This window comes from Anas platyrhynchos, chromosome 11, assembly GCF_047663525.1.
Source record: "Anas platyrhynchos isolate ZD024472 breed Pekin duck chromosome 11, IASCAAS_PekinDuck_T2T, whole genome shotgun sequence".
Lineage (NCBI taxonomy): Eukaryota > Metazoa > Chordata > Aves > Anseriformes > Anatidae > Anas > Anas platyrhynchos.
The window spans coordinates 11,109,541-11,136,358 of NC_092597.1; the positions used below are offsets into that span (position 1 = coordinate 11,109,541).

Genomic DNA, 26,818 nt, shown 5'->3' on the forward strand with positions numbered 1-26,818 from the left:
CAAGTCAACTTGGATTTCTCACTACAAGAGATCTACCATCACCTTGAAGAGGGGAGGTTAAGTTCATCATCACAAAAGACAATGAATTTACAAAACCAAGTCACCAACTAAAGTAAAAACATACTACTCATTTTCCAGTTCTTAGTTTTATTAATGTTACTGTAACACCACATACTAGGGCCTCCTATATTAAAAAAGCACAACTTTTACACGCTGCATTCACACTGCATTTTTTTTAATGCTCACTGCTGTCAGATTTTCACGTTCAGGATAATATTCTCAAAACCAGTCAGCACTCAAAAGCAAACAGCTATGGAAAATTTATGAGTTGAGGCTTTCCTGAGATGGAAGAGAGCAGAAAAAGAATATAAACACCCCACATATGAAAAAATGCTCCAAACAACTCAGAAGATGAAATAGCTGCAAATGCCAAAAAATAAAAATAAAAAAATGGCTGGGAAACAGTTTCAAGTCAAGTGTTTTAATGTCACTAAATTGTTAGCCCTTGAAAAAGGGTAATTGCACACACACAGTCATTTATCAAAATGAACTGCCAGATGTTGGGAAGGAAGCCACCACGTGTAGAGCCCTAATTCAGCAATTTGCATTTTAAAAAGCAAAGCATCGGAGGGTTGGACACTGCATGGGAACCAGCTATCTTCACTCAGAGCAGTGTAAGTTGCTAAGTGACTGGGGAAGCCCTGTGTCATCCAGCCCACAATCCAGCATGGTGTTTAAGCCTGGCAATAGCCCATTAACTCCACCTATAATTAATACCTGTGGATAAGCCTTTATAGATTAAAAGCTATATAAAGGCATTAACCTGTCCCGCTGAAATTTTGATTGACTATTCTTTTCAGGAACACATACACAGTGCTTTGCAGGCAGATATGAACACGTTGTCAGTGCTCTGAGCCAGCCGGAGGCTGTGCAGCACTGTTCATAACAACAAGCCAAATAAACGGGGCTGCATCTGTGACTACAGCAGCATGGCTTCCTGCTTCCCAGCTCATTCAGAGAGCAGACAGGTGAACTCAGTCTAAAGCACAGACAAAGATGACACTTATCCACAAAAGACAATGTAAACATACCTTCTGTTGTCCTAGTTGCAAGAAAGGAAACAGGAAAAAAAGTTAGCACACTTAACCTGAAAATAATAAATATCCACAGTGTATTTCTTTGAAAGGAATGTGTTTCTATTGCAATATATTGAAATTGCTTTAGACTGTCATGCAGTGCTTTGATTATGTCATTGTTTTAAGATGCTACAAACATCCCCATGTGTCAGCTTTTACAACAGTGTGGTGTCACTTGTAAACTTACCTTCCTAGCTCTTCCCCAATTTCATAAACGTCCTCCACCTTCTGTTGCTTGAACACAGCCATGTTTGGACTCTTCATTGATGCACAAAGATGATGCCACTAAAATATTAAGAAAGTATGACATTCATCATGACCTTTCAACAGGCAAAGAACAGGTAAAAAACTTTTCCGATATAGGCACTTTGGATCTATTGCAGCTTATTTATGTCAGAACTTACAGTTGACCGCTTAAAGGAATTAATTTATTAGTCTCTGCCAAACAGTGAGAGCCTAATTCAAGACAGAGGTGAGCACCTATAAGTGAAGTGCCCTTCACTGAAGTAATTGAGAGCATACACATACAATTAATGATGTGACAAACTTGTAGACATAAAGCATCTTTGCTCCATGAAAGAGAGCTTGTATAAATATCAGCATTGCAGGACACTTCATTCAAAGCGTCAGCACGCAGACCACAGCTACAAAAAGACATCGTGATTCTATCTAGGGAGATTTCAGTACAACATCTCCTATTACATGCTAGATGCTGCAAATAATAAAAAGAGAAGCAGCAGCATTTATTGTATGCATTACCCTGTGTAAAAGTACAATTTATTTCCCAAAGATAACCTTTTAAGTTGATGAGCTCTGTGAGGTCTGGAAGAACAAGCCTCACACTGGTACATTTGAGGACCTGGGAATACCTTATGCTGGGCCATACTAAACAAACAACTAAACCTGCCTCGAAGGGTGCTTTTTCCACAAAGAAAGTTAGCCTGCAAAGCAGAGAGCTTCACTAGATTTGCTAACCAGAGAATGAGGCAGCTGGGGAAAGAGGAAAAAAACTTTGCTATTTATATCAAAGTCAGCAGATTGAAATCCTGGAGATGTTCTGGCAGCAAGGATCATTCCTGGCTCCCAAAATGATGCTCCAAAATGCAGGGGGCAGAGAGAAACTGAGAAAGAATTCACTGTGATATATGCATGTCCTCACCTTTACTGTGCTACTCAAACACTCATGTATTACAGTGCTAGACATGAGGAAACTCTCAGGAGTAACATAAGTCTGGTCCCACATTTAGACTGTTGACAGAAGATATAACAATAGAAATGATGAAGCCTTCAATGAAGATCACAAAGCAAAGCCCAGCAAATGATACTCCTTTTACAAACTGGCCAGAAATGCAAGCATGAATCACTGAATAATGGTGGATTTTTCAAAATTATGCCCAAGTGTGACACCCTCCATACCAATGTTCATCAACTCAGCCTTTCCATGTGTTTTGGGGTGTGTGTGTGTTTATTTATTTATTTTTCTTGCTTGTCCCCCACCACCTTCTTTGGGGCAGGTCATCCAGAAGCTGCTGCTTTTGGAAGAGGAGAAGATTGGAGACATTATTTCTTGGGATATAGAATCATAGAATCATAGAATATCCTGAGTTGGAAGGGACCCTTAAGGATCATCAAGTCCAACTCTTGACACCGCACAGGTCTACCCAAAAGTTCAGACCATGTGACTAAGTGCACAGTCCAATCTCTTCTCAAATTCAGTCAGGCTCGGTGCAGTGACCACTTCCCTGGGGAGCCTGTTCCAGTGTGCAACCACTCTCTCTGTGAAGAACCCCCTCCTGATGTCAAGCCTAAACTTCCCCTGCCTCAGCTTAACCCCGTTCCCGCGGGTCCTGTCGCTGGTGTTAATGGAGAAAAGGTCTCCTGCCTCTCGACACCCCCTTACGAGGAAGTTGTAGACTGTGATGAGGTCTCCCCTCAGCCTCCTCTTCTCCAGGCTGAACAGGCCCAGTGCCCTCAGCCACTCCTCCTACTTACCCAGATACATATGTTAAGCTTACAGAAGGTATTTTAACAGTAACCAACCAACCAGTTTACAACATTTAGTGTTTCCTGTGTAGATAAACACTAGCATTATCCTCAATGTCACAAACAGCATCCACTCTTTAAATCAGACTTAGTAAAGTAGCTATAAGACCTCTCATATCATAACTGCTCTGAATCTAACTGCATTGAGCCATGCAGCTGTTGTCCAGGCTAAAGCCTCCGGGCTTTAGCAACATATTTGTACTCCCAGCAATGCTTACTTCCTTATGAATCCCAGATGCTTCTTGCTTCACATGCACTGGGGACTTCCAGGTTCTGTATTTTTTATACAGCTCCCTCCTGTTTTTAAATAGCAGTCTTTGGCACACTGAGAAGCATATTTCACCAGCAAACAAAGACCTATTTTGATCTTTAAGAAACAAACTCGATTCAGTGTTGCAAGAAGCGCCAGCTGTTTTGATAAACCATCAGACTTATTAAAAAATAGGACAAAGTACTAAAAAGCAATTGCAGGGCTTCTGCCAAGTTGAAATTCACGTGGTTTTGTTTTTTGTTGTTGTTTTGTTGTGGTTTTTTTGTTTGTTTGTTTTTAAGACTTTTCCCGATTTCTATAAGCACATATCATAAGCTGCAAATATGCTGTAAAAATCTAACAGACTTGTCAAAATGCACCCAGCTTTTGTCATGCACTCACCTCAGTGAACAGACTTGCTGCTTTGTTTTCTCGCTCCCTTTCTTTAAGGCTTTGGCTTCTAACACACTGGAGGCATGTTGAGTATCAATTAAATTCCTTTCCAAGTACAGTCCTTCAAAGGAAGGGAAACGGTCTCCTCATTCTTCCACATATGCTTTTTGGCTGGTGTTAACAAAAACTACATGTTAGAACAGAAATGTTTTGACTGCTTCATCTCAATCAGAGGGGCTACTACACCAACACTTACCCTGATATTGGTTAGAAGTAACATTCACTTTCAAAAAGCAGTAGCAATAAGGGGTATCAAGAATGACTATCCCTCTACCAGGCATGCAGCACCACTACCTGTCTCCACCCTCCCATATCACAGCTTTGTGTGGTTTCTTGATGGGTCTCACCATACGCTCGGTATCTGTGCAGTGCATCCTTTTGGACTGCCATTTCCCCAGCACAAGAAGACATGGGGGGCTCTGTGACCATTCATTTCCCTTCACTCCTTTCCCTTTCACAAGGCATTCATTAGGCAGGGAGCTCCCAATGGCCCCGACCAGCCGACTTGCCTCGCCTGACGCATTTGCGGTAACCTCATGGAGGAGAGGGAGGTGTGAAGTACCCCTGGCAAAATCTTTCATGCCCTCAGCAGCAGCCTTGCTGGAGGTCTCCACTGCAGATGTGATGGCTCTGACAGACGCTGGGAGGCCTATTGCTTTTTCATTAACAAATCTGTCCAACCCCCAGTTTCAAAACCCTCCTTTAACTTGGCTTTAATGATGATCTCTCTCATCCGGCTACCTAAAGCAAATGATAGAAACTGCGCAGGTTGTGACACTGAAGACCAGAATAACATCACTGTTGAAGCATACCGCAGAAATCAACACTTCCGTTTCTGAGCCTAGGCTGGATGCTTTACGATGGTGTTTGTCACTTCCACTTTCCCTGCCCACATTTTCTCAGACATTTTCTAAGTGACCCTTACTTTTCCTGTATTTCCAGGGTTTTGCAAGGTGAAGCCACAGAAACCGTTCTGCTTCTTTGCTCATTATTTTCATTCTTCTTGTTAATGCCTGGGATATAAATGTCCCTTTCCTCTCTATCAAAATAAACAACTGAAATTCTACTTTGTAAGTAAACTACCATATTTCTGAAGCAATCTTTCATATCCTCGGAGAAATCTCATTGACCAGTTCTGCTTGGGCCTTGAAACTATGGTAAATAAACTCTTCAGTAGCATTTATAACTGGGATACTTCTAAGCTATTGGCTTCACATTAAGTTTATATCATTTTGTTTGCAGTTGTTCAGAACGGCATTTTCTGAAGCATTAGAGCAAACCTAGCTCAACACCCGCAGACTTTAGAAGAAACAAACAAAAGACAAAGCCAAGCCTTGCTGAAAATCCCAAACTCATCCTGATCCTGTTTTGCTCATCCTGATTTGCAAGATCAAGTTCTGAGCCCATGAGAAAGTCAAGAAAATGAAACTGGCCACATACGAAGCAATGTTGCTGAGACTTGCCCAAAGACTGTAAATCTCTCAGATTGACTACTCCCTTCATCAGAATCCAAGGTACGTGGCTATAAATAACATTGTATACAAACACACCTCAAAAGAAAATCCTTGTCCTAAGAGACAGAGAAATTGCCTTAAAAACATTGTTCTGAAAACGGGGAACCCACCCAATATGCCTCTGGAACACAGAGGCTGTTTGATTGACAATTTTATTCATCTCCCAGCATTCTCCAAACAACACACCTACTTCTGCAGATGCACAGAATCCACATAGTATTTTCTCAAAAATAACCAGAAAACTCTCACTCCTTTTACTGACCTTGTTCCACAGAGGTCAAAGCTCCAAGCTCGCAACCCAAGACTCCATTCACTCACTCGACTCAAGACTAGGGCCTCATTTCTGAAGAGTGAATGCAAAATTGCTCCAAAGCGTCCACAGCCTCCAGTCATTCCTCTGATGCGCTGGTGTTTCCCGTGTCTAACACTGCCTTCCACCCTCATTACTTCTGCAGATTTCTCTCGCTGGCTTTCACCCAGCAGTCACAGTCAGCAGGTACCCAAAATAGATCATACACTTGATGATCTCAGACAATTGTCATCAGCAAATACACTGCACAAGGGGAGTAAGATAATAAAAGATGACCTTTATGCACTTGAAATTCATCTGAAATAAAAATTCTTTTCAGTCATAAACACAGTCCTCCCCAGACACTGCACGTTGATCTTAGGAAGCTAAGATAACTTCACAGTTGAAGATTGAAACTACAGTTTTTGTTGAACTCCATTTGCAAACACAGAGCACAAGTACTAAAGGGGGAATGAGCACCTTTTATTTTTTTTCTTTTAGTCACATAGTGATTCCCTGAGGCTGATCAGCGAAAGCTGACCGCTGAATTAGAGATGGTTGTTCATTTATGACACATTCAGACAAAGAAGTCACAGAGTCACAGAATGACCGAGGGTGAAAGGGACCTCTGGAGGTCATCTGGTCCAACCCCCCCGCCAAGCAGGGTCACCCAGAGCACATTGTGTAGGATAGCACCCAAGCGGGCTTTGGATATCTCCAGAGCAGAAGACTCCACAACCTCTCCAGGCAGCCTGTCCCAGTGCTCCATCACCCTCACAGTTGAGAAGTGCCCCCTCATATTGAGCACCTCCTGTGCTTCAGTTTGTGCCTGTTGCCTCTCGCCCTGTTCCGGGGCACAACTGAAAAGAGTCTGGCTCCATTCCCTTGACACCCTCCCCTCAGGTATTTACACGCGTTGATTCATACATTCCAGTCATATGCTCATGATAAGAGAAAATAGCAACAATCAACTTTGTTTTCTGATGCACTTTTTATGCTAACACCTCCATCGCATACAAGGACCCTTCTGGTCACTTGGGGTCTGTACCAGAATTCATTCAAACTGGAAGGGGGGAGGGGGAATCAACTTTGGTCATTCTGAACCAGACTAGAGCTTTAGGAGGCCTGCAACAAGCTCTGCAGAGGACGTAGCCTTCTGTGCTCTTTCCCAGAGCCTGCCATGTCTTTCCCTCAACCGCCCCACGCTGGGGCCCTCTCTTCTGTCTCGCTGCTGTAGGATTCCTAGTGCTGAGCATTTTACTACAAAGGCCAGCTGCTACTCAGCATTCACGTTACTTGTGTTTTCATTATGATACCTCATAGAATAGTTCTACCTTTTACGCATCCCAAATATTACAAGATGTCAAGGTATTATTAACACTATGCAAATTATTTTCCTACAGCCACGTAACAAAGCCATAGCAAAACCAGAAATAGAATACAGACCTCCCAGGTTCCAGTTTCTGGCAGCAGAAACATTTACTGCCTCATCACTTCACATTCCTAAGTTCTGTCATACCATAAAATCAGATCATATGTACCCTAAGAAATCACTGTTTTCCAGTGTGATCCAAGGTATGGATTTAAATGCATTCTTTTATGCCAGTATGCACACAGGAGGTAGATGTTCTTACTCCAGCACAGAAGTGCTTTTTTAGTGCAGCTCATGTTGTGGGGATAAGAAATTAATATTCTGAAGACAGTGGCAGAATCCATCTCAAGGGAAGCAGAAGAAAGGAAGGTATAATTTGTTCTTTCAAAAAAGTATTTCCTGTGCAGGTAAATTATCAGTCCATTAGCACCAAATTATTTGACAACCAATGACTGGTCTGCACATGTTGAATCCATGATAAACATCCATCCACCACTGAATAAGAGAAAGATTATAGAAATCTGAGGTGAGAACAAAACTGTAGGATCATTTGGCTTGTCACCAACTTTTTCCTCAAGCTATCTTCTGTAGCTATTTTGGAAACCAGTTTCAAGTGACTGAGGTAAGAGATGAATAATTTTACTTTCTCAAATACACCTGACAAACTGAATCACTAAACCCCCTTTGGCCAAACTCAGAAGCATCCTCTGGCATGCTTTCTCTTCACAAAGCAATAGCAATGCTCAAGCAAAACCCAAGATATGCATTGAAACAGACCATAGTAAAACATTTTCCCTTCTAAGCTGTTTTTTACTAGCAAGAAATGACTACAACAATTTAGAACTAAGACTGCCCAAATGAAGATTAAAAAAAAAAAATCAATTGATACTGTCTTCTTATTTGATGCTTTATCCTAAAACTAACCAAGATACTTATAAGCATTAAGGTGTTTTCCTCTTTCACCCTTCTCATCTCCACTGAATTTTCTTTTTTTTTTCTTTATTTTTAAATCTTGCAGAAGATTACACAATTCCAACAGCATAAAACAAGTCATTTTTATCCCCTGCTTTCAAATAAAAGTACTTACGGCACAATTACACAATGGTACTAATTTCCACAAATCTTTATTTTCACCTAACATTTTCCCAGTCAGAAAGCAACAGTAGTCCAAACTCTTTTCTGTTGGAAAATTCAGGCAGCTGTTATTACCTGTGTGCCTATAATGGACACAAAACGCAGCAAACATCTGAGCAGTTTGGCCACAGTCTCATTATAGAATCAGTGCTGTAGACACAACTCTCAAGGGATGCCTTTCTGACCTCCCAGGTTTACCCTGCAGTAATTATCTGTGTGCTGAACGACCAAAGACTGCGTTTCCAAGCCTCCATTTCAAGGGTACGCACCAAACGCATTAGCTCTGCAGCTAATTACAGCTCAGCAGCAGGCAGCTAGCTGCGAGGGCCGCTGCTGTAACTGATCCCAAGGCCCTCGCGTGCTTGAGCGATGAGCTTGGTGCGAACGCCTCAGCCAGGGCACGGGGAAAGCCCACAATGCCCGGCATGCTGGCGCAACATCGGGGCCCCTACTCCTCGCCCCTGCGGCGCCTTCAAGGATTATGACTGCAGAGCAGAAACATCGCTGACCCCAAGCTGTGATCTGGCTCATGCTACCTGCAACTTTTTCTTATGCAGAGACAAAGGGCGGGCATAGGAAAGTTTGAAAGCCACTGATGTTTCAGTAGGTTATGATCCCCAGAAGATCATAGTTGAGCTTCCCCCTATCTCCCTACAGATGTTAAGTAGGTGAGCACGCCACTCTGGGGCCTTTTGCAGCTGGTGCTCGTGGCTTAAGAGCCCCTTGCTCTGTCTACCATGACTGATCAGCCAAAGCAGCAGCTGCCACGCGCTTCCACCCTCCCGTTCACACCTTCACTCTTGGCTGTCCCTAGAAGGATGCGGGCCAGGCACTGTGCTGTGCTTGTGCTGCCCAGAGGGGCTCGGCTTCAGAAACCCCACAGATCCTGCCTGAAACCTTCTGAGGGAAAAGACGGGATGGAATCTATAGATAACCGGGAGCTGCACGGCATGTGCACAAGGGCATCAATAAGCTGAGGCATAACCAGCCATCCACCTGGTCACACAAAGGGGTGCTTCTGAACCTGCTTCGCTCCCCAGCCTTTGTGGGACCTGCTGAGGGACAACCGAAAGCTGCTGCTTGCTGAGATGATGCGGGGAGCTGCCTGCCCCCGTGCTGACAGCCGCGGGTGGAAACCACCGAAGCCTCCAAGCACCCGAGGCCGAGGGGCTGGCCGAGCAGCAGCCCGAGCCGCGGGCAGCCCCGACGGGCTCCGCAGTCGCCTCACTTCAGCCCCCGAGCCCCGCCGCGGAGCGGGGACAGCGCTGAAGCTGCCGGGGAAGGGACGGCTGAGGAGGTGAGGAGGGGAGGGGAGGGGAAGGTAAAGAAAGGGAAGGACGCCGCCGGGGGCTGCGGGCACCCACTTACCGCCGGGCGCGGCCCCTCCGCGGGGCTCTTCAGGGCCGAGGCTGAGGGGGCTGAAGGGGCGGCGCGGGCGCCGCTCACCGGGAGAAGCCGCCGGGGCCGTGCCGGGCGCCCGCCCCTGGGCGTGAGGGAGGGGAGAGGAGAGGAGGGGAGGGGACGGGAGGGCCGGGCCGGGCCCCGCACCCCGCCGCGGGGAGCCGCGGCGCCCCCTCACGGGCCCGGGGAAGCCGGGCTGCGGCCGGGAGCCGCCGAGACACGGGGCCAGCTGGGGCCGGGGGAGCCGCCGGCTCAGCGCAGCGCCTCGGGCTGCGGAAGGGGGACGAGGTGTGCCGGCACGGCCCCGCTGCACCCCCCGGCTCCTCACGGCACCAGGCCGGGGTGCTGGGACCCCGCCAGGCTCACCGGCACCGGGGCTGGGGGGCACAGGGCACCGCAGGGAGGAAGGAAAGCGAGCGGGGAGGCTCCGCAGCCCCACGCAGGCAGTTACACAGGGAGCTGAGCCCCACCTTCCCCGTGAGCTCCCAGGTAAGGGCCCTGCTCTTACAGCCCACGCTGCACACTCAGGGCTCGCACCTGACTCACGGAGGAATAGCGGGGGCCAGGACCAGAGCCCCCGCAGCGAGTGCTGCCCAGCAGGACTTCTGCTCCAGGAAGTCCCAAGAGCCCAAGGCATCACCGCCGAAATGGCACCGGTTGCTTGCGAGGTGTCTCGCCCTCCTTCTCCGTTGGGGTAGCAATTGGTCCAAGGTTAAGTAAATAGCTCATGTTGTTCCAGCTTTCAGCAGCACTACACAACAATGCAAGCTACTTCAGAAATCAGCAAGCCCTGGATCTGAAAAACAAACATTGTCCTCACTTGTTTATTCAGTTGTGCTCCATTTCGTCAGTGGGCAAGCTGAGTTACTCTGCAATGATAACAAAGTTTAACCAAGGACACATGCAAAAAATGTAATGGTTCCTGACATGGCTTGAACAAGACTATTTTGATAAGAATGTGTTGCATGCAAGCGGCACACATAATCCCAGAATTTGACAGCCTTGTATTTGTATTCCCACACTTGAGATGTAAGTCCTTATATAACCTTCCAGACTATGACAGTTCTCCCAAGCTGGTTTGGGAATATTTCAGGTGTCGGACCTGATTTCCTTTGCTTTAAGTAGATTCAGAATACAAGAACAGAATAACAAGGAATTAATACCAAAGAGATGAATTAATTACAGAGAAACTCTAATGAGAGAGGAACCTTCTCCTATATTCTATACAAGCCTAAATACAAGGTTACATTGTTTTATGTGTGGCCTAAAATTCAAAGTCGCCAAGTGAACTTTCCTGTTTCAAGAAAACACTGGGATTCAAAGAGTGGCCAGTCTTCACTGTGCAACTCAAAATGAATTAGCATGCTACTATAAGAACCAGCTGCCATACTGCTGGCCAAGTTGCCCTAGACGAAATTTTGAGAACTACATCCTTCATTTGTTTATTCTCCTGTCTTAAAGACATTCCCCAGACCTGTAAAACTGGATTTTCTCTCTCTTTTCAGCAGACAGTAACTGTGATAAATACTGTATGGTCTCCTAACATTTATTCCAGGCAAGTTAATATCCAACATTTGTTAATGAGCCATTGTGGTATTTTTCACACCTTACAGACTGAACATAAATGCTTTTAATACAAAGGCTGCCTTTACTTACAGTTCTGTACGCAGTTAAGATAAAGCAAAGCTATAGCAAATTATGCATAAACAGGTGGCCTGTTTCCATTGCAAAACATTGCTAAGGTGATATAATGAATTTCAAAATAGTTTTATATTAGGCAAAAGCCTAAATGCTGTGCTTTTTATTATCACAGTTAGAAACTTGGCTTCAGACTTCAAGTCAACCAGACTGAACTGTGCCCCTGCTCCACAGCCCAGGAGTTCCACCCAGTTCTCCCAAATCAGAAAGGAAAGTAGCTGTATTTGATATTACAGAGGGTGGAGGACAGGAAATGGGAGCAATAGTAAAGGTTTCAAATGCCATCAGAATGAATTGAAACAGGAAATAAAGAGACTTCATTCCTCACCTTTAGTTCTACAATGTGGTATGATCACATGCAAGTCACATCAGTACTCCTACAAAAATCTCAGAGAAAAGGGCACACAAGGAAGGCTGCTTCTTTTGTTTGCTCATAGCTACAAAGGGAAAAAACAACAGTTTGCCCTGACAGGCCACAGACACTTTTGAAATCAGGACAACCTCTCCCTAGTCCCTGAATAACCCTCTTTGAATTTAGTTTCTACTGACCAGCCCTACAAGGTCTCCCAAAACACAAGGGTAGATGGAATCTAATCCCCAATACTGTACCCACAAGGTTTACATGCAAAAATATAGGTTCTGCATAAATAAGAAACTGCTCTCACCTGGTTTAGTTGTTCAGTTTCCTTTAGAACATTTTAACTCAGATTTCTTTGTATCATCTCTGGCAATCAGGGCAAAAGACTTAATATGCATAAAGGACAAGATTAAGCAGGAAAAGTCAAACCTGAGTAGCTTCCAAAGCAGGCAGCACAAGCAGCCTGGTAAGTCAGCGAATTCTGAAGATAAACGCCATGTCTGCTAGCCATGTATTTACCAGTCTCTTTTAGAAAATAATGAAGAATGAAGCCCATACCTTACTTTTCCACGGGGATGTCCCATGGGTAAACACCAGAAAAAACACCACTTGCCTTTACAAAAACAGGTAAACAGGGTATTTTCATGGTTTAATCACCAATCATGGTGCCTGAAGGCATCGAGTCAGTTCATCAGCTCAAACATCAAGTCTTAGAGGTATCTCACTGCAAAAAATATATAACTTTTGTACATACATAAAGTACATCTTACTTGAAACACACAGGCACGATGTAATCATTCAAGACTAGGTGCAACTGAATTAAGGCCAAAGTCTTGTTAATTTCCTCATCTATATTCTAATGTTTAAAGTTTTAATTATCCTATTTACTTCTCTACAACAGGCAGTTTTCTTATTAAGTGACTGCTTTAATAACTGCTTTTTTTTTTTTTTTTTTAAATCTTCAGCACATATTCCTGAGTTGTGCTTACCAGTCTAGTCCTTCCTCTGAAAAGCTAGTCACGTTGACAGTGCAGAGTTGGTTGTCAGATATATAGAATTGTAGAGGAGTACAGCACAGTATCATGACAAAACACCATTCTACTAACTTCTTCGTGACTGAACCTTTTACCTTCTTTACCAGGGGGAGAGCTTCCAAGGCAGAGCACACCCTTCCTTTGCATTATCTCAGTGAATATACTTCACGGCCTTCATGTGTGGGAAATCTTAAAGCCTCAGCACTACATGGATTCTGCTTCCAGTGAGGTCAAGGAGCTGCAGATAAGGAACCTATGTTTAGCACTTCTGAAAATCCCATAGAGTGAATACCTGATATACTATAATACAACACCAGCAGACATCAGCATGTTCTCCACATCTCTGAGTTACTCTGAATAGAGAACAAGATTTTGCAGATATTTGCTCTCAGGTCAGACTTGATCAGCTCTATTTATCCTTGCTAAAATAATGTATTTCTCAGGAATAAGTCTCTTAACATTTATCAGCAACTGCACTTGCATTCTTGTTGCAATTCCGTTGAGAACAACTGTCTTGAGCTCAGTCCCAAGGAGGAAACAGTAGCCTCAGCTGTTATTCAACAGGCCCCAGCAGCTGCTGGGACAACACAACCTGCTCATACTAAATATGCAAAGTGTCCAAGACAGATCTTGCATTCTCTTTCCAGAATTTTCTGTTTATTCCTCAGACTTAAAACTTTCAGTATACAGGACAGGAGGTTCTCTTTAGGCCTGAGTAATTTTTTCCTCAGTTGCTGCTCTCTATCCTATTGTGTAAGAAAACTTTGAACCAATTCCCAGCTGTGCCAATACCTACTCTTAACAGCTTGCCATCCTGTAGCAGAGCTACAGGACAAGAGCATTCTGCTAAAGAGGCTGTGTTAGGAGATACTATACAAATATTCAAGTTTCTTAGGAAGTCTGTTCCCTGTAAGCACTCATGGAAAGTTAATCTTCTTCTCCCATCCCTCCCAGAAACTAAGGAAACCAATCACAAGTTTACCCAGACAGCATCACCTGCATGCTAAATGTCTATAGTTCACATCTTCATGTTTCAAAGCCAAATTTGCATGTTTGTTCCTCTATACTCTCTGAAATCACATTATCAGACAAAAACACCTGCTTTACTAGGGATTTGTTCTGATGGCACCTGCAGTTATTCCATCTGTTATGAAAAAAGAACCAGAGCAAGCTGTAATGCAAAGTAAACAATTTATTTTTTTTTCTCACAACTTTTTTTTAAATTTTTTTTTTTTACAAAAATAACATCACTTATGTTTTGTGATTCAAATTTCTTGTACCGCATATTGCTTATTTCCAACATGGCACTTAAGGGAAGATTCAGCAAAACAGCTACACAATTTAGTGAAATAAAGTGACTCGTTTTCCATTTCTCACGTAAGCATGACTGAACAAACAACTCAGTTTACCAAGTGTAGAACCATTCATTTATTCTCGATGTCTTAAGGAACAAAAATCTTTCCCTTTCTGCTGAAATGTCTTACCATGTTTCAATGACTGAGGGCAAGGTGCATATCTGTCACAGAAAACACCTAAAGGGCAATGAAATATTTTTATTCATTACATACCTGGTTAAAAAATCTGGTAACACTTGATGATAACACTACCTATATACATGTCCAAGTAAAGCTGAAATACTACGAAGACTTAATAGCTAGAGGTGTTGTGCACCAAACTTCTGCCTATTTAATAAAAGGTAACAGAACATTTTTAACCAAGTAACCAGAAATTTCACTGAAAGTCATGCATAAGCACACAAAGATGGAGAAATATTCTGCAATATGCACATTAGCAGTTTGGTTTTTATAACATACTGGGAACCATACCTAAGAAATTCTGCACACATGCATGATCTTGAAGATTAAAAAAAACCTCTGCAGTCTTCATTTGCATTAAACAGGTCAATTTCCTCCTAAGTGGCTGGTATGGATGTTAAATCCTCATATACTGTTTTGGAAGTTCTCCCCGAATTGTGAGCACCTGGTATCTACACAGTTCAGCTTTTGCAAGGCTGACAAGTCACACTGTATTTTCGTTTGATTTCATTTGGTTTAAATACTGGTTGTATATCCTGCGTATCCCTAACTAGTTACTGCTCCTCAAAATCACCAAATTAAGCACCAGTAGAAAACTAGTGTTTGCCTAAAGACATTTGTAACAGTGAGGAAAGCTTCCCTTGAAGTTGCTACCTGCTGCATTTGTCTCATTTTTGTTCTACATGGATTTCTAGCAGTCATAGTTTAGATGCCTCTTCAAATTTTTTGACCTTTTAACTAAGGCATCAATGATTATTAACAAAATGAAGTCAACATCTTGCTAGGAACTTCAGTAAATTAACACTAACTTATTTCATAATTGAAGGCTAACAAAATACCCAGAGACAGCGTGATTTGCATAATTTCCTACTATTCATGTTTTAGATTCACATAATGGAATAAGAAACAGAGCTACTTAATTTTACTGTACAATCAGGTAACAACTTTTATAACGAACCACAATAATACACATGGTAATTTAACCTTCGGCACAACTGAAAAAAAAAGTCTTGTTAACATTGCAGGTCATGTTTTGTCATCTACAGATCTTCCTGAACTGTTGCCCTGAAGTTAGTTTTAGCTTCACAACCTAAAGACTTAGATGTATTCTGTACGAAAACATCTCCTGAAGTCATAGATCTAGTTCTAACTGAAGACTCAAAACTTTGCAATAGTAGACTTGTAGGAGAATAAGGTACATATTTCTAAGTTCTTCACCTTAGCATTTCAACTGTTGCCAAAAGAAGGAAGATCTTCAAGTTAGAAGTTTTCATTTAACACTTGAAACCATGATGAAAAGAAAAAAAAATGGACATTATAGACCCATTTAGAGACCAGCTCTTTCAAAACAAAGACAGCATAACTAGAAAATTAGAAAAGCTGGTCCCACTTTTATATTCAAATACTGATTGTAGGTTAAAAAAAAGAATACAGTACATGCAATAATATGAAAAAACCCTGCCTAACAAGTTCAAGTAAACAACCAAGAGTAACTAGGAAAAAGAACCCTAAAACTACCACTTACAAAAGACAAGGTAGGGGACATTTTACAAGATACATGTCATACAAATCAAGATGATCATACCATGTGTCCCTCACTGGCAAGGATTTGTTGGCTAATTTGAAGTTATACATTATACAGGAAAAGGCATACAGTATATATCAAAAGAAGTCCTGTAAATTACTTTTCACCTAAGTATTTCCCTCTCAGATAAATTGATTAATAATATGCTTAGAGAAGGCTATAAATACATCCCTTAAAAAAGTGCTGTGAAAAAGAAGCTGGATTTCTCCCCGCACACACTTGGATTTTCTAAAATGTTTACACAAGTGTACCTGTCATACAAATTCTACTTGTTGGTCTTCTGAGAACAGAGTAGAAGCTTCATGCACTTGGACCATTCCTGACCACAAGTTTAATTTTTTGCTAATTAACCACTCCCCAAGAGCTGACCTATTTTGAATGTTAGTTTTATCATCATCTGTTCAGAGACAACATCTAAGTCAATCTAACATTATGAAGATCCAACAACTCAAGGAGGAACATTGCAAGAGTTCAGTGAATAACCAGCAAAACAAAACCAAACCAACAAACAAACAAAAAAAGCCAAAAAGCCTCCTCATCCTCAGAACCATTTAAGAGTACTGGTAGTCACAAGCAAGCATCGCCTCCACTGACATTTCCATAACATTGCAACCATTTCCTTACAGATGTCTTGAAGTGGGTGCACTTAACATTCACAGCAAACTCGAGTACGTTAAGAGAATCTTTAATTTTTCCACTGGAAAAAGTATCATAAATTTATACGTGCATGCTGTGGCCTTTAGGCTCCTTTGATTGACTCACTTGTCTTTAATCTCTATCACTACTACATAATAGCTATACAATCATGCAGACAAAATGCTGTATTTCTTTTTAAAGATCAGGACTTGAAGCCCTAAATAGGAAGAGTGATTTCAACTCAAAATAATGGAAAAAAATACCTTCAATGGATACAGAACTAATACATAGTACTCCTGTAGCAAGCTCCATTCTTATTCCATAACAGCTGGGTTTTAGGTGTGGCTTTTTTGAGACAGCCATCAGAAAAACAGTGAATAGAAATAAAATTATTTATTGAGCCAATCCAAAACTGAAAACCCACCCACATTGAACCTGCTCTATAAAAAACATGGTTACAGTCAAACAGATACAGAAGCTTGGCAATGAATGTAGTAAACAGAGTGCAGGCTTTTGTTACTACTGTTTCACATATAGACACTAAATGTGCTGCAGGAAAACAACTGTCAATTGTTGTTTCAGCAGTTCAGCTGTATGACTAAACTGAGACAGATATTAAGTGCCCTACATACATTTCCATGAACATAATTGTAAACAAAAGTGTTCAGCCTCCATACAATGCCATATATCTGAAAGTGCTGGGGTTTGGAAATTTGTCCTGCATATTTCCAAAAGCAACTAGTTTACATTCGGTTTGATAGGATTAATAAAGTGTTTTGGAGGTTAACTCACTTTGGTCACGATCCCAAAGAAAAGTTTATGTTGAGTAGTTTCAACTATCCTCCTCATCATCACTAATAAGGTCTCTTTTTTCTACACAGGTCTCTCGTTCACGCAGGAAATCCTCACGAATGGCTTCGAGTTCAGTTAGTTCAAGACGTACTTTCTCCAGGTGATAGGTCCTTCGGTTCCTGATCTGACGTAATGGAAAAGGATTCAGGTCTCCAAAAGCAATACCAGTCAGTTTCCTGTAAGATTATACAACATAACACAATAATCATTCACATTTAGAATCTTTTAAAATCAGTTTTGTACCTCAGTAGTATCAGTATCTAGCATGTGACTGACATCTCTATTTTCCTTCACATACCTGACAGATCTCAGATGTTATCAAGATTGAAAACAAGTTCTATGAAGTACTCAGTTTTAGTTACTTCAAGTGGTAACATGTTCTGAAACACACACCAGTCCTCAAAGCCACCTGCAAATTCTATATACAACTATAACAGTTAAAGTTCCTGACAACACTGAATAGAAGATGTAAGCTTGGCTATTCAGATCTTCATTGACTAGGTTGAATACACGGTACATCCAGATACCCGGTTATACACTGGAAAGCTCATTCAACCCCAGGACAGTCATCTCTCAACTTATCCAGGATAATGAAGTGGTGCAAGAGACCAGATAAAGCCTGGGATGGTACACGTGAAAACAAGGATAGCACAAAACACGTTAAAGACAAACTGTGATACAGTGATAAAGCTCAGGACTTTTGCTGGATGGAGCAGAGATCTGAGCTAGTGGCAGCTCAAGCTAGTCAGATCACACAGCAAGGCACCACAAGAGCTCTTCCAGAGACATGCTATGGTGTCCCATCATACAGTCACAATGAAAGTAGTCACTGATCTGCCTTGTCAGTCCAAAGATACAGTTCATTATTTGATTACTGTTGATCTGCACCTAAACAAGTTCTTACTACTTACTGAAAGAAAAAGGGGAACTGGAGTTAAACTTAGTCTAGTTTCATTATCAGCTGAAACCTAATACTAAGACAATTTATTTGGACAGTTTATTTAAGAGTAAGCTCTCCCTAGGTTTGTATTTTTGTGTAAGAAACAACCATTTCCTGCTATTTATGAACAGAGTATACTCCAACAGCCTCTCTACCTGCGTGCATATGGAAAACAATTACCACCTGTAAAAAAAACTAGGTAAATACACAGCCTATGATGTCCTATAACCTGAAGTATGCTTATCTGCATTTTGGTATATACTTTTCTCCATTAGAGAGCTTAAACTTACAAATTATTTTGCACTGTTTCTAACTCATTGAGTATATTCATGAGTTCTATAAAAATAGTCTTTTGGAATTTCTCTTCTACAGGATGATTTTTTTTGTCTGTATCAGTATCAGACATAATTCTACACATTTCTGTACTGTTTAAATTTTGATGTTGTAAAACTTGCACAAAAAAAGGTAGAATAAGAGACAAGTTGGTTTGAATAATTTTACAGTATGATCACACAAATCAGTTCTGACATGGAAGTTAATATCCCCTAGGTGGCACTACACGCCACTACACCATCCTTGTAACTTTGACTTCTAAAATCCCATGAAAGCACGATTTACAGACCATCATAGCATGTATTTGCACTATATACACTTTTGATGCACTGAATTCCGGCCTTACCTGAACTATGTTACAGATACTTTAAAGATATCTCAGCACCAGATATTTTAGAGGAGAGAGAAATCATCACATGCTTTACATAACAGTAAGAAGAAAGGAAAACCAAATCTAAATTTCTGACTCCTCCATCACATTTTCCAACCTTCAGTTATTCATGGTGCTGCTGGGATACACATTATTCATTTGATTATAGGATACATTCTTAAAATATCCACAAATCTGAGTTGCTTTTTTTTTTTTTAAAAAAAAAAAAAAAGGTTTTATTTGTTGCTGTTTTAAAAATATGTGCCCCTTCTTCCCAAAACCAAAAACATTCTTTTCTGTCCCTTCCAGATTTGGAAGCACAGTCAGCATTTCATCAGTCACAAATGGTTGAGTACAACAAGTGCTCAGCATTTTTCAAATCAAAGAGAGAATGCTAAAATACCAAGCACCATGCTACTCTCCCTCAAGAGTTTTCACAGATGTTTCAGCAGAGAAAGCAGCAGCTGTTACCAAGACTTTCACCATCTAAAGCAGGTGCAGAATATTCTCCCTGCATCAGTCCCAGCAATCCTTTTTAAGCTAAGAATGAGATTATTCAGTTTTACATTGTTCCAGTTAAAACTGCAAGTCAGGAATTAAAAATAGTAAATAGCTCTTAAAAGTAGGAGACAAAATATAACCATAATTCTGTCTGGAATTTATTATAGTAAAAACAATGCCTTGGATTCCAATGTATTATTTTATATTGAATTCAAAATCAGCAAGTCTTAGTATCTATGCAATTATTTTTTCTTCCAGCATTAAACCTAACCCAGCATGATCTCTTTTTCATTTCAATCTGCTGCTCTGCACTCTTGAAACCAGGAACTTAAAACATTATACCATCACTGATGAGAACCTTAGTTCCTAGGCAAGGACTGAGGAACAGAAGAGTATATAACTGGTATTTTATGTCTCCTTTAATGTTCTTAAAATCAGCGAGTTGCATGGCATTAACCTATACATTAGCAGTACGTAACAGATCTAATTCTAGTGGGACCCAGTTCACGCTTTTAATATTTGAGCCAAGATGTGCTTTTATTTACTATAAAACATTTACAACTTAAGTTGTATCCACAACAACAATTTACAACAATTTACAACTTAAGTTGTATCCACAATGCAGGGTGAGACTTTTTACTCATGGCTAAGCTTCTTAAATTTTACTACCATTATACAACTACTAAACAATACCAACCTGGCTAAGTAATCAACCCCCCCCCCCCTCAAAACAACTACAATTACCCATTCACTTCTGTTTTTGTCACCTCTCCTTTTTTATATCATGAAACCTAATCATTCACAGTGTTTGAAGATGATGCTAGATCAACTGTTCATGAGAAGTGTTAGCAATTAGTTTCATCTCCAGTTGTTTTATATCAAAATTTAGGTTCAGATTCAAAACCACCATCCAAACAACCCTCCCCCCCCCCCAAAAAAAAAAAAGACAACTTGTCCCATGCCTCACCACAGGTCTTTCAAGTGCATGTGTGAATTACTCACCTAGCATCAAGTATAGTACGTGTGAAATACCGAAGGTACTTGAAAATGGACATCGAATCTTGTAGTTTTAAGATTTCTTCTTCTTTGTACTTAAAGAGTGCCAGGGCAAATCGGAATATTACCTGATAAAAACAAATATAATGTTTGATTCTTTGTATCAAACATTGATACATACGTTTTTATCAATGTTTGATACAAATATAAGACATTTATCAATGTTTGATACAAATAAAAAGCATTCTGCTTTTAGCTATTATATTATTGTAGTATATATAATATATACAATATTATACATATACTATATTATTATACTATATTACATATAGTATTACTTCTCCTACAGCTTGCATTTAAGCTATCTAATCATACCTCCATATCTCCTGCCTGATCTATCCCTCATTTCCAAGAGCTGCCCAAAACATCTGTTACAGCCTGTAACCAATACAAGGCGTTCTGCAGTTCAATCCAGGATACAACATTGGGTTTACAGGATATAAACTCTGAAGTTTTGATTTCGTAATTCAAAGCTGTAAAGACTACTGAATACACTACTAAATTACTGCAGAGATAAAATTAAGTCTTGCTTATTAATTAACAAGTTGTTTTCCAGTGCCATTTTCCCAACATGTTGGGGGACTGATGCAGTAGGAGTTTGATATCAGCTTGTCAATCAACTTTGTCATAAACTAGAAAAAGCATTACTTCGTTCTGAAAAGGCTTCAGGGAGTTTTAAATTTGTCTGTGCAGAGCTGCCTTCACAAAATACCACTGTGTTAGAATGCTCAGATGAAGTTCACAAGATATCTAACTACTAAGTGATTTTTTTCTATTTTATAGATCTCGTATTCTCTCCAACATCTGCTTTAATGCTATTACTGGGTTCAAATTCAGTGATAGCCCTGCACTGATTTTTTCACTACAATTTCACAAGTATGAAACATTAAAGTTCTTACATCTCCATCCCCTTATTTTATGATAGGGAGTCATTATTAAGAGTCATTGAATCCTTTTGATCCTTTGAATCCAGCCCAAAAAGTCATTATTGGCCAACTGTAAATTTAGATGTCTGCAGAAATAAAGCAAATAGTTGCTGCAGAGACATCATTAATACTTGGTTACAACTAATTTTTACATCTTTTCAATGCTTCTTTCTCCTCCTTAAGTTTTCTTCTTTATAACATTACCTCCAATTTTTGTATAATTATTGTAAACTGATTGACAGCACTGCCTATAGCTTTATTTTTCAATGGTAAAAAAAATGGCGGGTATGCAAAGTTTAAGTGACAGGATTCCCATGAAACCAACTTCCTGCACCCTGAAACAGTTACACCACAGTATCTTGTTACCAGATAACAACTGAAAAACTCAGCTTATTCAGTTCACCTTTGGTCCCTCATATAGGAATGAGTCCCATATTTTAAAAAGGATGTCACTAACAACACTGTCCACAAATACCACAAGAAACCAGTTGAAAGTTATAAGAGTATAGTCGACTTTGTACTGTTCAAAATGAGCATGCAGTCGTGGAAGTTTCTCACTCATTAAATCTTTGAATACTCGCTGATCAACCTAAAAAGAAGACACATTATATTATTGATCCTATATTTTCCAACATACACATGGTTCAAAGTAGGACTGATTTTTCTAGAGCTCACTAGGTGTCCCAGGACTGTCAAGTCAACATTTCTATGCTATATGCACCCAACCCATACACCATTACTCCAAAGCACACCTCCCTTGCTGAAACAACCTTTTGCTTCATAATCCACCCCATCTTAGAGGACTCCTCACACACAGATGTTGTGTTCCTGCTACTGGTCACTTGTGCTGCATCAGTGCACAAGCACCAGAGTAAAGAACGAGCTGGAGAGAGATCTGGAGAAGGGAGAAAGCAGCACTGAAGAGCACTGCCTAGAAGCAGAGGAGCCCTAAGGTGTATACTGATCACAATACTGCAGAATGTATTCCAACCCCTACTCCCCAAGACAGCCCACAGCCCATCCCACTAATTTTGAGGAAGCAAACAAACAATCAGTTCCATCAACATTGTGAAACTAAGTTAGATGAGGGGTTAAGAACTGGAGCTCCAAGCAGGTCACTGAACATTCACTTCAGCTCTATACTCAGAGTCCTTGTCCCTGGTGCCTGTAACTCACTTCGACCAGCTCATTACATACTCCCCACTCCCACCCCCAAAAGGCATACCAAACAGTTTTAGAACAAAGTTTTCAACTGGCTACAGTTTACAGGCCAGGCTTTATTTTGGCACAGCACGTACCTGAGATCCCAGCAGTGTTTTCGTATAATAATCACGAGGCATGAAAACTTCCACTATCGTTACTAGACACCAAAATGCATCTTCCTGTTCCAAATACAGAAGAGCAATTGCTACCAATCTGAAAACAGGGTTTATTTGGAGAAGAACATTATAATAAATACCACAAAATGCATGAAGATGAATTACAATAGAGCCTTTGTTTTTGTTCAGCAGACATAAATGGATTAATAAGAGATAATGCAGCTTCAATTGAGGCAACGAGATGCCTTCTCAGCCAATCCAAATATTTTTATTCATTTCAGTAAGAAACAAGAAGTACCCTTCTTCAGTGCACATTTCAAATGATACAGCTGCTCTAGTTCAAGTCTTTTACCCTATTCTGGTATATCAACTAGTACACAACCTGACATCTGTGGAATTACAACATGGGGACAACGGCACGTTAGACTAACACATCTCTTTCAGATAACACCTTCCTTCACTACAGATCTCGCACTACCAGACCTACTTCAGCAAATGCCAATGACATTATACTTCAAATTTTGCCTAGCCTTGTAGCACCAAAATAGTCCTTAATACGATTACTGCAACTTTGACTGAAGACATCCTGAAAGAAATGATGAAATCTGTGGCCTTAAGACACACACAAAAATAAGGTTTCAAGCGTTTATTTCTGCTTATTTAAAAAAGCATACAAAAAACCTGCTAACAAATTCTTGCACACAAAAGGATTCCCTAGAGTTGACATGAAGACCTTGCAAAACCTACATTTAAGTAGTCCATTTCCTACGAATTAATGCCAGTTCCAATTTTGCAGAGCTGCTTTTAGAAGTCTCATGATCCAAATCTTCTGTTTTTTATTGTTTAAAAACATGGTAATTATCTACTTATTACAACATTACGAATTGCATACAACCCATGAGGAGAACTGCTGTCCAAAAGGCTGTTGCTATGGAAGTGTTTTGAAACTGCACATTGTTTCTTTCACTGCATAGTTATAACTTACAGTTGACAAAATCTTACCTGTTGAGCCCTTGGCAATAACCTATATCTGGATTTCTCCATGAAAACGCCAGCAGCACATTTCGCAGTTTTTGGATCCCTTCAGATGTTGGGGAAGAATAATGTTTGTTGTTTGGCAAAGTTCTCAAGAGATCCAATTCAATCTGTTTAGATGCAGGATTTTGTTTTTCTAGGGCATTCTGAAGCAAGGTCTGGAAGTACCCAGGAACTGTGCTGTCCTTGAATTTTTTAACATGGAGATTGACACACCATTTCCATATCTTGGAGCGATGCTCATGTGGAATCCCAGATCGAATAAGGTTCTTTAGTTCCACACAGCGCATCATCTCTCTATTCATTGTACTTGCAAGATAGTTTTCCCATTTTACCCCTGTGGAGATCTCCCGATTTTCACTGAGAGAAAGGGATCTCAGGTCCAAAGCTCGTGATTTTGCTACTAGTTTCTCTTCCTCATCATCTTCTGGAACTGTTTGGAAACCATATATATCATATTCACTGAAAGGACAGAAGAAAAAAAAAAGTGATCCTAAAGATGTGTTCAGCAATCCTGAAAGTTCCCATCCTAAGGTTATTACCAATACCCCTCAGACTGCTCCCCATAGTTTTCAAGAAGTTTCAACTGAACTATATTCAGACATTTTTCTAAACTATTTTATTTAATATTCTAAAATCACATTCAAAAAGACTTTGTGCCCATATACCAATATATACATCACTGCACAGATTAAGAGATTTATTTAAGAACAGGGTCAAGTCCTAATTAGTCCATCTCTTCAGTTGCTCACCTTCAGCAGCTATATAGCAACAGTTGAGTTTAAATTCCATACTGTATTTCAAATAAAGTACTTCACTTATTTATATATCCAGAAGAATTTCCTTATTATACCATTACTTGTGATGGGAAATACATTAAAAACTCCAAGTCCTGCAAATATATATCCCCACCATCTGTTTTCCACTGTTAGAACCATGCCCAGTGGTCAAGATACCCACAACAAATGCCTGAGGTGTGATAGAATTCATCTGAGAGGTAGGTGCTCTGGCTGCCAATGATGGTACTTCCTTTATTACTACAGATAAAGGTGTGTTCACAACATAATTTTATGCAATTAAAAAGCGTGTATATATATAAAACATATGGGTATAAATTACCTGACCGGGTATGGTTTGAAAAATGCTTGTTCTGGTTGTTCGCTGGTTTCTGCTTTCAAGGCATCTTCTAGTAACTGTGCAATAACCTCACGAGCAGGGCTCTGCTCCTCAGAACAAACAGGAGTTTTCATTTCTTGAAGCAAGATCAAGTATTTACTTTCTATCTGACAGAGTTTGGCTTCCAAGCTAGTATACTGCAGAAAACAACATACACTATTTAGAACACGTCTTCAGACATTTAGTTTGTACCACACATCTCTTCAAATCTGATTCAATACTCTTCTACTCATTCCAGTTGCTTAAAGATATTTAATTCAAGAACTTTACTTCCCAGTTGTGTAGCACCAGGAAACATAAAGCAACTCTAACATGGAAAATATACGCTATGCAGACATTTTTATTACAATATAATAAATCTCTGCACACAAAATACTTGAGTAAGATACCTCAGATACTTGTCACTTTTTTACAGAATTCTTTAAAGGCAGAATAGTAGTCCACCTGTATTTCTACCATAGGTATATTTATATGCAGAAAATCTGAGTAAACTTTGTTATTACATTGTATGAAGTACAACCCAATCATTTTGTGCTTCTAGAGAAATAGTTTTTCTCTATGCACACCTGAACCCCAAGAACTCATATGGAATTTTGAAGATATTAAGTAGTTAGGTAACTGCATTTAGCAGTTGTCAACAAACTTCCATGCCAAAAATACAGCCTCTAGATTTGGCAGCTGTGCACACCACCTCCCTATAAAGAGAGGCACACCCCATGAAACTTAGCAACAGGTATCTTGCCTTAGCAACAAGTGTGTGTACACTATTTGCCCACGGCAGTGTAAATCTATCATTTACCTGCAACTTCTCTACACTTAAATTCATCCACAGATGAAACACTTCCAAAGTTACATTTACCGTAACTTAGTCATCCTTCATGCTCAAGAGGGGAAAGCCCTATTCTGTGACATGCCATTAAAAGAAAACACTATCACATCCTTTCGTACACACCCTGTTTTTGGCATACTTTAAGCTACTGCAGTTTTAATGCTGAGCAAGTGATATATGCTTGCAGAAATACATGTACACATGCCTGTGTTCATAAATCATGAAATAATGCACTGAACAGTATTCTAAAAATCTACCACATTTTTCAAGAATCCATTCAGATACATTGATCTGTAAGACTGTGTTTGTTTTTCAACTGACTCTATCAGGTCATACTTTTGAATTGTTCCAATTCTGTTACAGTTAAGTTCCTTGAGTAGATTTACAAGTGAATTTTTGAAAACTGCATTAGACATAGCCAAAATGAAAACATGCTGTGTTAATCTGACCTTTGCCTGCCATTCTCTCTCTCTCACTTCTGCATTTCTTCGTAGAGCAGAAAGCTCCAAAATCTCCTTGTTTAAAAATTTGTTCTGGGTCTTATAACCCTGAAGATTGTCCTGTTAATGAAAGAAAACAAACTGGATTTTTAATAAATATATCTTACAGATTGCAAACACCTACCAGAGAAAGTATATTTCAGAACAGAGACCAAGCAGCTACTAACAGGTATACTAATAGCTACTAAAATAACTAAGATCAAACCAAGTATTTTTAGTGTCCACTTAAGTCAAACACAGAGGCTAGATAGCTATGAGCACGGATGTGTACAGGCTGGTGCTGGGCCTCACTTGCACTGTGCTATGCCCCAGCAGAAGGCAGTTGCTCACTGCTTGCAGGCATGAGGCAGGACCAGCCCTGTGAAGCTGCCCCTCACTGCACCTCAAGAAGAACAAAACATGCATGCTGAACATGCCAGAGGGGTTGTGGTGTTGCGCACCAGCCAGAAGAACATGCAGTACAAGAACTGGGAGCAAACGACCCCTGGGTTTTTGTTACCCTACCTGTCCTCAGTCATGTCTGCATCCACACAAAAATATAAA

At 40.5% G+C, this 26,818-nt stretch overlaps 2 protein-coding genes across 9 annotated transcripts in view; both read right to left on the minus strand.

Annotated features, from left to right (window-relative positions):
• DAPK2 (death associated protein kinase 2) overlaps positions 1-12,920 on the minus strand; it is a 50,493-nt gene extending 37,573 nt beyond the window's left edge. Inside the window, exons 1-5 of one of the 4 annotated variants that reach the window (XM_072043227.1) lie at positions 11,619-11,727; positions 10,130-10,388; positions 5,659-5,949; positions 3,832-3,993; positions 1,324-1,421 (exon numbers count right to left, since the gene is read on the minus strand). In XM_072043227.1, coding sequence (XP_071899328.1) covers positions 1,324-1,400 — 77 coding nt within the window. In that variant the 5' untranslated portion in view covers positions 1,401-1,421; positions 3,832-3,993; positions 5,659-5,949; positions 10,130-10,388; positions 11,619-11,727. Of the gene's footprint in view, positions 1-1,323; positions 1,422-3,831; positions 3,994-5,658; positions 5,950-9,559; positions 9,702-10,129; positions 10,389-11,618 lie in introns of those variants that run through there. The other 3 variants (XM_038184766.2, XM_027465912.3, XM_005027934.6) reach the window with 3 other exon arrangements.
• The window catches only part of TBC1D2B (TBC1 domain family member 2B), a 46,151-nt gene continuing 23,189 nt past the window's right edge, over positions 3,857-26,818 (minus strand). For 3 of the 5 annotated variants that reach the window (XM_038184758.2, XM_038184756.2, XM_038184759.2), the window contains exons 7-13: positions 26,225-26,335; positions 24,890-25,083; positions 23,738-24,232; positions 22,715-22,832; positions 21,820-22,005; positions 20,437-20,558; positions 13,855-17,466 (exon numbers count right to left, since the gene is read on the minus strand). In XM_038184758.2, the coding sequence (XP_038040686.1) occupies positions 17,271-17,466; positions 20,437-20,558; positions 21,820-22,005; positions 22,715-22,832; positions 23,738-24,232; positions 24,890-25,083; positions 26,225-26,335 (1,422 nt within the window). In that variant the 3' untranslated portion in view covers positions 13,855-17,270. Of the gene's footprint in view, positions 3,994-12,780; positions 12,921-13,854; positions 17,467-20,436; positions 20,559-21,819; positions 22,006-22,714; positions 22,833-23,737; positions 24,233-24,889; positions 25,084-26,224; positions 26,336-26,818 lie in introns of those variants that run through there. The other 2 variants (XM_038184757.2, XM_027465906.3) reach the window with 2 other exon arrangements.